Raw genomic sequence first — 10489 nt, forward strand, 5'->3', positions numbered from 1 at the left:
TCTGCACGCCCAGTGCTGCACCCTGACCCCGTGGGCACCACAGAGCCACGTCTGGATGTGCCTCCAGGAGATCACAGAGAAGGAAAAGCTGCCCTGGCTTGGTTTAATGATGAGTAAAACTTCCAGAAATCCCTGCTCAGGACGCTGCAAACCCACCCAGCAAAGCTCCCTCAGCACCCCTTTGCACCCCAGTGAACCCCTGAACGTGGTTTAGAGGGAAACTCTGTGGTGCTGCTGGGCTGGGATGATCCCAGAGGGCTTTTCCAGCCCCAAGGACTGCAGCACTCTGTGGCTGGGCTGTTCAGCAGCCCAAACCTCGTCCCTCATCCCACATTCCAAGAGAGCATCAGGTCCTGGCAGGGCCCAGCTCTCAGTGGAAGACAAAAGGATTTTATCCTCCCTAGGACAGAGGTTTTAAATGGAGATTTTTTTTTTTTTTTATTTTCTTACTGCCCTCCTGAACCACAGAGCACTGCTGGAAGTGCCCTGCCAGGGCTGTTGCCACCTCTAGCACCCACCTGGGTGCCTCCAGCACCATCCTGCCCCCAAACCCCATTCCCAGCACCAGAACAGGCTTGAGGAGCCTGTTTGGAATCTCCATCCCCAGCCCCTCTGACTTTATAGGGCTGCTGGAGCCATAATTAACTTATGAAAAATGTGGTTTATTGTTTAGAAATGAATAACACAATGCCCACCGGTGGGAGGGGGTGTCAGATGTCCTGGCTGAGGGTGTTTCCTACAGTGGGGGAGGTCACAGTGGGTGACAGGACATGCTGGCTTTGGGGGGACTCGAGGAGCCCCCCTGGAGACCCCCAGAACAGATGAGGTGCCCCCTCACTACTGGCTTTTAAGGTACCACCAGTAACATTCAGAAGCCTTCAAAATGCAGAAACCCCTCACCCAAAAATTGCTCATTTGTGCCCCAACAGCCCAGCTGGAGCTGCTGGGAGGGTTCCCAAAGGGAATTACTGGGTTCCACTGGGAATTACTGGGTTCCCACTGGGAATCTATTCCCACTGCTGGGATTAAAACTCCTTCCTAGGGGGAACAGGGTGACCCTCCCCAAGAAACAGCCTTAATTTGGGATTTTATTGTGCCAGAGCCTTATTTCCCCTCCAAGAGGGGAGCTGTGATGCTCTGGGGGGTCTTTGGCCCTGCTCCCAGTAACACCCAGTACCAGCAGCTGTCCCAGCCCAGTCTTCCCAGTATGGGACTGGGAGGGGAAGAGCCCAATTTCTGCCATTGCTGGTTGTGCTGGGCAGGGGGTGAGCGGCCAAATTTCAGCTGGGGAAGGGAGAATTTACCCCAAAACTGCTGCCCTGGTGCTCCACAGCCCCACCCAGGGGCACACACGAGGGGTGAGGAGAGCTCCATCAAACCCAATCCCTGAAGGTGCTGGGAGGGCTCAGGAAACTGGGGGAGCCATTTCCGAGCTGCCCTTGGGTTTGGGGGCCCCTCTTTTTCCTCCCCCTGGCCCCTCTCATTGGGGTGAGGGCAGTGCTGGATGCAGGGGATACTTAGAGGGGGTGAAGGAGACCCCACAGCCTGACCCAGATCTTCCCAGTATGGACTGGGAGAGGAAGAGCCCAATTTCTGCCATTGCTGGTTGTGCTGGGCAGGGAGTGAGTGACCAAATTTCAGCTGGGGAGGGGAGAATTTACCCCAAAAGTGCTGCCCTGGTTCTCCACAGCCCCACCCAGGGCTGCCAGGGGGCACACACGGTGGTGGGGTGGGGAAAGCACCGGGAATTTCCTTCAAGCACAGCCCTGAAAATGCTGGGAGGGCTCAGGAAATTGGGGGAGCCGTTTCCGAGCTGCCCCCGGCTTTGGGGGCCCCTCTTCTTCCTCCCCCCGGCCCCTCTCATTGGGGTGGCTGCAGGGGAAGCTCGGGGGGTGCAGAGAGGGGGTGAAGGTGACCCCACCAGCCTGCCCCCCCTCCCTGGGGTGGGGGATTCACTCCGGGGGGATGAAGGCTCCGCGTCCGTGCCCTTGGGCATCATGTGGCCCAGCTCAGGAGGCTCCCGGCGCCCTCTTTGCTCTTCATCCTCAGCGGCACCAGCGGCGGCGCTTTGTACTCGTGCTGGGCGGGCTCCAAGGGGTGGGGGAGCCCCGGCGGGGGCAGCCCGGGCAGGGGGTACAGGCTGTTGATGCCCGGGGATGCGGGGATGCCCACGAAGCCATTGCTGGCAGCGGGGGGGTACGGGGACATGCAGGGCGGCGGGATGGGCTCGGGGGGCAGCAGCCCCGGGGGGCTCGCAGGGCTCGGCCACAGGTTGTTCTGCAGCTGGAATAACAACAACAACAACAGAAAGCCCGAAATGAGGGTGGGGACATCACACCCTGTTCAGTTTTCCTCATTCTGCTTTAGATCCCCATTCTGCTTTATTCCCCTTCAGGATAACTTATCCCACCGCTGTAGGATTCCCCTCAGGGTGCAAAGGGAGCGATGCCTTTGCTCTGTTTTCTGCCCTTGGGGGGTTGAATCCTGCTCGAATTATTCCCCCCCGAGAGAATCTGGCTTCAGGGAAGTGCATGAAGCTCAACTTTAAATTATTTTTTTGCTTTTTGATACTGAGGGGGAAAATGAAGCTTTGCGGAAAAGGGGGGCAGGAAGCACAGACGGATTGGTGAGAGACTAAAGGGGATCTTCGAGAGGAGCACCCCAAAACCTGTCCCAGAGGGGAATGGAGTGGAACATAAAACAGCACGTGGCAAAATGTGACCCTCCCTCTTTTCCATCCTGGGCTGAACTTCTCCCAAGGATGGGGGAAAAGGGGCAGAAATGGGTGATGTTGGGGGGCAGGAATGGGTGATATGGGGGAGAAGGGGTAGGAATGGGTGATGTGGGGCAAAAGGGGCAGGAATGGGAATGTGGGGCAGGGAGGGAAGGAATGGTGATGTGGGGGGAAGGGGAAGGAGTGGGTGATGTTGGAGGCAGGAATGGGTGGTGTAGGGTAGAAGGGGCAGGAGTGGGGATGTGGGGGGGCAGGAATGATGTGGGGCACCCCCAGGTGCTTTGGCAGGACCCCTCCCCTGGGAATGGGGGCTCACAGGGGCTGCAGCAGCTCCCGAGCCATCTCCCTCTCACCTCCTGGATTTTCCCGTAGCGTTCCCGTTTCCGCCACTTGGCCCGGCGGTTCTGGAACCAAACCTGGGGATGGAGGAGGGGGCTGAGGTGCGGGGATGTGGGGACCCTTCCTCTGTTCTCTGCAGCTCCTGCCGAGCTCTGTGCTCCCCCCAGGGCCAGGAGGGGCCGGGCACGGTGCCCCAGAGCCGGAGCCGAGCAAGGGAAGCTGCTCTGTGCTCTGTGCTCAGCGCTGGAGCTCTCTCACCAACACCAGGATTATCTTGTCCCGCACAAAAAATGATCCTTCCTGCTCCCCCTTCCCCTCCCTGCTGCTTCTGGGACTTGTTTATCCCAGACTTTGCTGCAGAATGAGGCTTTTCGGGTGCTGATGTCCCGTGTGCACGTCCCCTCTGTGCTGGGGTGGGGACAACTCCCGGAGAGGAGGATGCTCACCGGGATACCTGGCTTGAGGCTCATGGCTATGGATGGTTTCATCTCAATCCCTCCCAAATCTGGGTTTGGAGGCTCCTGGGGACACTTCCAGCGCACTTTTGGTGGGTTCCTGGGGACACTCCCCCTGCCTGTGCCTTGTCCCTGCTCCTGGGGATGGCAGCTCCCTGCTCCTTCCTTACCCTCCTCCTTCATTCCCTCCCTGCTGGGAGCCCCCTCCAGCTGCCTCCTCCCACCTGGAGCCTCAAACGCCACGGGGACAGCAGAGCTGGGCAGGGAGGGTCGGTCTCACCCTGCCCCAGGTCCAGGATGTGCCACCCCAGCCCCAGTCCCACCCACGGGAGCTCCTGAGGTTCCTCTCCTGAGGAACTGAGCTGGGAATGATGGATTCGTGGGGGGCATCACGATGAGGGCATTCTGAGGGGGGGGTGGTTGGCACTGACCTCCCAAATTTTGGCTCTTTCCACGCTTTGGGTCCAGGGGGAAAGTGCAAAGGGTTCTGAGACAACCAACACCCAACCACAGCAGAGGGTGCAGAGCCTGAGATATTCCATCTGGATTTTAGCATTTTCATGGGAAATCAGCTTCTATCTCAGCACCACCTTGCAGAGAGGAGAACCCCCCCTCTCCTGGCAGCCCCATGCCCGTCCCTCTGTGCCCATGCCCATCCCTCTGTGCCCATACCTGCACCCTGGCCTCGGTCAGGTCCGTGCGCAGTGCCAGCTGCTCCCGGGTGTACACATCAGGATAATGTGTCTTCTGGAAAACCTTCTCCAGCTCCTCCAGCTGGAACGTGCTGAACGTCGTCCTGTTCCTCCTCTTCTTGCTCTTGCTCTTGCCCAGGGGCTCGGCGAGCTCAGGGATGCCATAATCCCGGAGGCTGCCCAGGGGTGCTGCCAGCGGGCACCCCGAGTCCTCCGGGGCTTTTGGGGGGACCCTGCAGGCTGTGGGAATGGCCTGGAACCCACCTTTGCAGCCCTTCTCACCTGGGGGGAGAGGCACAGCGCCCAGGGGTGTTAACAGTGCCAAGGAAGCTCAGAACTGTCCGTGCCACAGCCCTGGCATCCCACTCCATGCCATCCCCTCCCATCCCGTCCCAGGGAATGTCACAGTTGTGTCCCAGGAGAAAGGGCTCAGCATGGACACACAGCAGGGCAAAAATCCATCGCCGAGAAGGGCGAAAATCTGTGCCTGACAAGGGCAAAAAATCTGTCCCTGACAAGGGCACAATCCCTCCCTGAGAAGCCAAAAATCCACCCCCGAGAACGGCAAAATCCATATCCGAGAAGGTCAAAAATCCGTCCCTGAGAAGGGCAAAATCCACCCCTGAGAAAGGCAAAATCCATATCCGAGAAGGTCAAAAATCCGTCCCTGAGAAGGGCAAAATCAGTCCCTGAGAAGGGCAAAATCCACCCCTGAGAAGGGCAAAATCCGTCCCTGAGAAGGGCAAAATCCACCCCTGAGAAGGGCAAAATCCATCCCTGAGAAGGGCAAAAATCCACACTCACTGAGAAAGGCAAAATCCGTCCCTGAGAAAGGCACAAATCCATCCCCAAAAAGGGCACAAATCCACCTCTGAGAAGGGGCAAAAATCCATCCCTGAGAAGCCAAAAATTCAATCCTGAGAAGGGGCAAAAACCCATCCCCAAGAAGGGCAAAAATCTGACCCCGAGAAGGGCAAAATCTTTCCCTTAGAAGGCAAAAAATCACCCCTGAGAAGGGCAAAATCCACGCTCACTGAGAAGGGCAAAATCCACCCCTGAGAAGGGCAAAATCCACCCTGAGAAGGGCAAAAATCCAATCCTGAGAAGGGCAAAATCCACCCCAAGAAGGAGCTGCGGGCAGGAAAAGCCTCTGGAGGGTGGGGAATCCTGGCTGGAGCAGTGGGTGCCCTTTGGGGTGCTCTGTGCCCCTGAGCCAGCCCTTCCCTGGAGCTGCAGCTCTCAGGAAAACTCTCAGAGTGAAAAATCCCACCCTGCTTTTTCTGCTGAAGAAAACTCCCCTTCCTCACCCTCCTCTGGGACCAGAGCAAGAAATCTGGGGGGTTCCCCCTTCCCTTTGGTGCTGCTGCATCGCTGGGGCAGATAGTTGAGTAGGATCAAGGAGGAAAATTCCTGCCACATGTTTGGGGGCCACCTCTGTACCCCAGGAGGGTCTTTTGTCCCCACATGGGGACACCCAGAGCTTGGCAGCTCCAAAATCTCTGGGTGCTGTTGGGACCCTGATGGGTTGAGACAAGGAGAGGAGAAGTGAGCAGGGAATTAGCAGATGGGGAGGGGTGCCCTGGGGTCCCCCATCTGCTGAGGGGTCACCTAGGGAAAGGACAACCTAAAATTGCTGGGTTTGCCCTGATCCCACCCCAATCACCAGCTGCAGATTGGGGGTTCCTGCAAGTGAAGCCTCAGAGGGCCAGGAGGGGAAATGCCTCCTTTGGGATGGATCCTCCTCCCCACCACACTCCAAGAGAGCAGGGAAATGGGGTCCCCATCCCTGCAGAGCCACCCAAAGCAGCCCCAGCACGGCCTTTTCCAGCTTTTCACTTCGGATTTTTGGTTGTTTTCTAATTAAGGCAATTTGGGGGCTATGGAGCCGCCAAGCTCCCATCCAGCTGCTTTGAATTAATGAGGAATTGTAATTTGGGGGAGGTTTGGGGGGGTGATTGCTCCTGGTCCCTCTCAGTCCCGACCTGTCTGGTCATGGACAAGGCAAAGGAATGAGGCTGAATTGCCATTTCCTCCCTGCTCTGGCCTCCAAAGGGCTCAGCCGCTGGCCTGGAGGGTTTTAATGATTCAAAACCAAATCTCGCCAAAGAGCAGACCCAAATATAACCAAAACTAAGGAAAAACTGACCAAAATAAAATCCTGCTGCATAAAGCATCGAGTTTGGGGGTTTTTCCCCCCTTTTTTCAAAGGCAACGCGGCGCATTTCCAAATGACCCGCGGGTTTTGGCTTTGGAGACAAATAAATAAATAGCCAGAAAGAAGGAAAAGGCAGGAAGGAGCGGGATACAGGCACGAAACTCAACAAACACAGCGGCACCGGGGCACAAAGGGAAGACACAGATATTTTTCAGATATTTTTCAGATATTTTTCTCCCACTCCTTCCTAAACTGACACCCCCCGAAAGATTTGGCGGCGCTGGGGAAGGCGGCAGCTGGGGAACAGCTGCACAATTCCTGGGGTAATGGGGAGGGGAAGGAACTCCAAAGGATCATTAGTGAAGGGATGGGGGCACGGAAAGGACTCCCAGGAACCGGAGGAAACACCCGTGGGTCGGCAGCATCCCCGTGCCGCGGCTGGAGCAGGTAAACGCTGCAGCGGGGCCCTCCCGGTGCTCCTGACGGCTTTTCCAGGCTTTTCGGGGTTTTTTCTACCTGTTCCTCGAGGCGGCTTTGCCGGGTCCCACCTGGTTCCCATCGCCCCCAGGCTCTGCCTTTTGCTTTTTCTATTAAAGCAGAATTGGGGGAATGAAATTAAAGCGAAAGTGGAACCCGGGGCAGCCCCCGACGGGCCGGGCTGGGAGAGCGCGAAGGAGCGGCGGGAGAAACCGGGAAGGGATTCGGTGCTGTCCGAGCCTGGAAACGGCCACGGAGCCCCGGGACAGCCGGGCCGAGGGGAACCGGGAGCTCTGGAGCTCCGGGGAGAGCCGGGGAACCGGGAGAGCCGCAACCCGGTACTGGGAACGAGAGCGGCGCTGCCCCGGAGAGGGGCACCGAGGGACCAGGAGCGCTGGGGCTCCGGACCGGGCACCGGGCACACCGGGCAGCGCTGCCAGCCCCGCAGCCCGGCCTCCCCCAGGTCCCGGAGCCCCGGGCCCGTCCGTGCTGCCGCCGCTCCTGCCCGGTGGGCTCCGGGAAGCGGAGTCGGCGGCCGGACGCGACTTTGCAGCCTCCTCCGGGAGCGCGGCCGTTCTCCATCCCCGGAACGGGGACCGGCCGTTCTCCATCCCCGGAACGGGGACCGGGCCGTTCTCCATCCCCGGAACGGGGACCGGGCCGTTCTCCATCCCCGGAACGGGGACCGGGCCGTTCTCCATCCCGGGAACGGGGACCCGCCGTTCCCCACCCCGGGCCGGTCCCCGCCGTCGCGGCAGCGGGGCCGGGTCTCTCCTGTCGCTTTTTCTCCCCCTTCCCTCGTTGTTTCTGGAGAACGGGAACAGCCCGGACGCCACGGTCTCTGTCGCGACACAGCCCCACCGCCGACACTCGGCAGCACCGGCCCTTCCCCGCTCCGGCTCCCGTCGGGGGACGCCCTGCTTGTCCCCGACGGGGCCATATCGCGACATCGCCGCCTCGGAGCAGCGACAATGCGATGTCACCGCCTCAGCGCAATGACACCCTCGGGAGGGGTCAGGGCTGGGGTCCCGGCTGAACCGAGAGGGGGAAGAAAAGCAGAAGGGGCCGGGAGGGGTCGGCAGCCCCGGCCCCCCATCCACCCGCGGCTCCCCGGTACCTGCAGCCCCGGGCGGGTACAGCGGCTTCCCACGCACGGCCACGGCGGGGGCACCCGGGCTGGGCACCCCCGGGTACCGCGGGCAGCGGCCGGGCCGGGGGCTGAGCGGCGGCGGCCGCCGGTGGGGCCCCGGAGCGCCGAGCGCGAAGGCGGAGGGAGGCCGGGGGAGCCCCGGGGGAGCCCCGGGCCGGCGAGGCGGGGGGAAGGCCGGGCAGCCCGGCGCGTCCATGGCGCAGCTCGCAGGGCACGGGGACGCTCCGCGGGAGCGGATTTTGTGCGGGGCACCGGGGATGGGGGGGGCGATGGGGAGGGAGGGAGGGATCGCCCGCAGCCCCCCCAGCCCGCACACCCCCAGCCCCCAGCCGGTCACGTGCGGGCTCGGGGTTAACCCTCTAATCCCAAACCCTGCCCTGCCGGGGACGCTGTCCCGCGTGGGTCACATCCCCCGGGGCTGCAGGGCGAGCCGTGCCCTCCACCCCTGCTCTCCCAGCTCCACCACACACCCCGGGCTCTTCTGCGATCCCAAACTCCATCCCTCACTGCTGATAGCAGCAAGGAACACCAGGCAGGGGAGAAACTTCCATTTCCCTGATGCTCCCTGGGTTTATTTTCCCTTTCACAAACTCTACAGCGTCCCTTGGCAGCCTTTCCCTGCCCAAAACCAAAGCCAGGCCCGGGTCAGGCTGGTTCAGGGGTGATGGTGACCCCAGGATGTGTGAGCCAGGATCCCACAGTGTCCCTGGATCCCACAATGTCCCTGGAGCTGGCCCTGCTGTGCCTGGTGGCTCCCAGCACCAAGGGGATCCCCCCTGTGTCCCTGCTGGTGTTTCCACCCCCAGAATTTGGATTCCCTCATCCCAGCTTGGGTCTGGCTTTGGCATCAGGCACTGGGGTGGATCAGAGCTTGGATTTCTTTATCTCCCCCTTTTCTGCGTTTTGCTCCTCTGCTCACCAGGACTGGAGGAGCAAAATGCAGAAAAGGGGGAGATAAAGTTCCAGGCTGGGGAATGATGATACAGCTTTGGGGGTGTTTGTCTGCAAAATGAGGGGAAGGATCTGGAATTCAAAGATTTGGAGACGGAACTAAATAAGGGGCCTGAAGAACTAAGTGGAAATCTGAGGGATGAAGTTTTATCTCTTCATCTGATGTTTTTCAACACTTTCAGTTCATTCTTGGGCACCACTCCTTGCTCCAGGTGTATGAAAACACAACCTGCAGGTGTGGGAGGGGATGAGCTGCATGTGAGCAGCAAAAAGAGGTGGAGAGGAGCCCAGAGGATCCCAGATGTGTGATGTTTGATGTTAAATAGCAGAACAAGGGGATAACACTGACCATAAATAACATTAATGCTCTCATTGCTGCTGCCGGGGCAGGACTTTGTTACCCAGGCACGGTGAAAATCTGGAATCACGAGAAAATCTCATTTCAAAGAGTTTCTGCTGTAAATGTCACCTCTGTGTCTTGGCAGGAGTTGATGTGTTGTTTGGTCACTGGGAAGCTGTTGTTGCTGCAGCAGTGGTGGGTTTGTGGTGTAAATCACAGCTGCATTTTCCAGCCCTGCTCAGGGAAACTGAATTTGTGAGAAATGCTGTGCTGTGATCCTGGACTCAAAATTATTCCTTCAGAATCCTGTGAGGGGCTGGCTCTGCACAGAGGGGTCTGAGCATGCAATGCCCCCTCTTTAAACATTATTAGATTTAAACCAGTATCCAAACAACATTTTTTATTTGCCACTGCTGGGTAAAATTCCAAGTTTTTACAAATGAACGTAGTGGCCTTTCGAGGAGCTGCAGGAATAAATCAGTATAAACCCCTTGGGCTACTTTAAAAGAGGATTTGGCTCCTTCCTAGCAGGGTGGGCACCCTTTTAATGCCCACAATTCTCCCTGGGCATCCCAAGCCTTCCCTGACACTTTCCCTTTGCAGCAGCTGGAGCTGCCAGGATTTTCCCTGTTCCACTGTCCACAGCTCACAGGGTGCTGTAAATTATGGCTAAATAGGGACTGGGAGGCCTCTGGCTCACACCAGGTCATTAAATATTATTAAACATAACATAACTCCTGGAAAGGCTTATTAGTTTTTAAGGTTGCTCTCCCAGTTTTACTGCTGGCATTGAAAGGGATTTAATGGCAGAGGGATGAGTCTATCCATGTGTGATGCTCCAGGTTTAGGGGTTGCTGCTTTTCCAGGCTCCAGAGATTGCTGGGACCCTCCTGGGCAGGTGGAGAGGTCCTGGGCAGGTGGGATTTGGGGTGTTTGGAGCTGAAGGCAGCACGAGGTTTGTGAGATTTTAGGGGGTTTGTGTTGGTTCCTGGAGCTGCCGAGGAATTTGGTTCTTCCAGTGGGCAGGATGAGGATCAGGACCCCCAGGATCTGCTTCTGAGCCTGCCACCAGCCCCCTGCCCTGTTCTGCAGAGCCAGAGCAGGGTGCCTCGTTCTCCTGGGTTTGGGAATGTTCGGGGTGGGAATGTTTGGGAATGCTTTGGGACCAGGGAAAGGCTGAGAAGTGCTGCCCCTTT

At 58.6% G+C, this 10489-nt stretch overlaps 1 protein-coding gene across 1 annotated transcript; it reads right to left on the reverse strand.

Annotated features, from left to right (window-relative positions):
• Nucleotides 1-747: 747 nt before the first annotated feature.
• On the reverse strand, nucleotides 748-8198 carry ALX3 (ALX homeobox 3). The gene is made up of 4 exons (XM_058039840.1): nucleotides 7970-8198; nucleotides 4201-4502; nucleotides 3088-3150; nucleotides 748-2283 (listed from the first exon to the last, which is right to left on the reverse strand). Exons 1-4 carry the CDS (start codon nucleotides 8196-8198, stop codon nucleotides 1996-1998), a joined length of 882 nt encoding a protein of 293 aa, XP_057895823.1. The 3' UTR covers nucleotides 748-1995.
• Between the last annotated feature and the right edge of the window lie 2291 nt (nucleotides 8199-10489).

This window comes from Melospiza georgiana, chromosome 23, assembly GCF_028018845.1.
Source record: "Melospiza georgiana isolate bMelGeo1 chromosome 23, bMelGeo1.pri, whole genome shotgun sequence".
Taxonomy (NCBI): domain Eukaryota; kingdom Metazoa; phylum Chordata; class Aves; order Passeriformes; family Passerellidae; genus Melospiza; species Melospiza georgiana.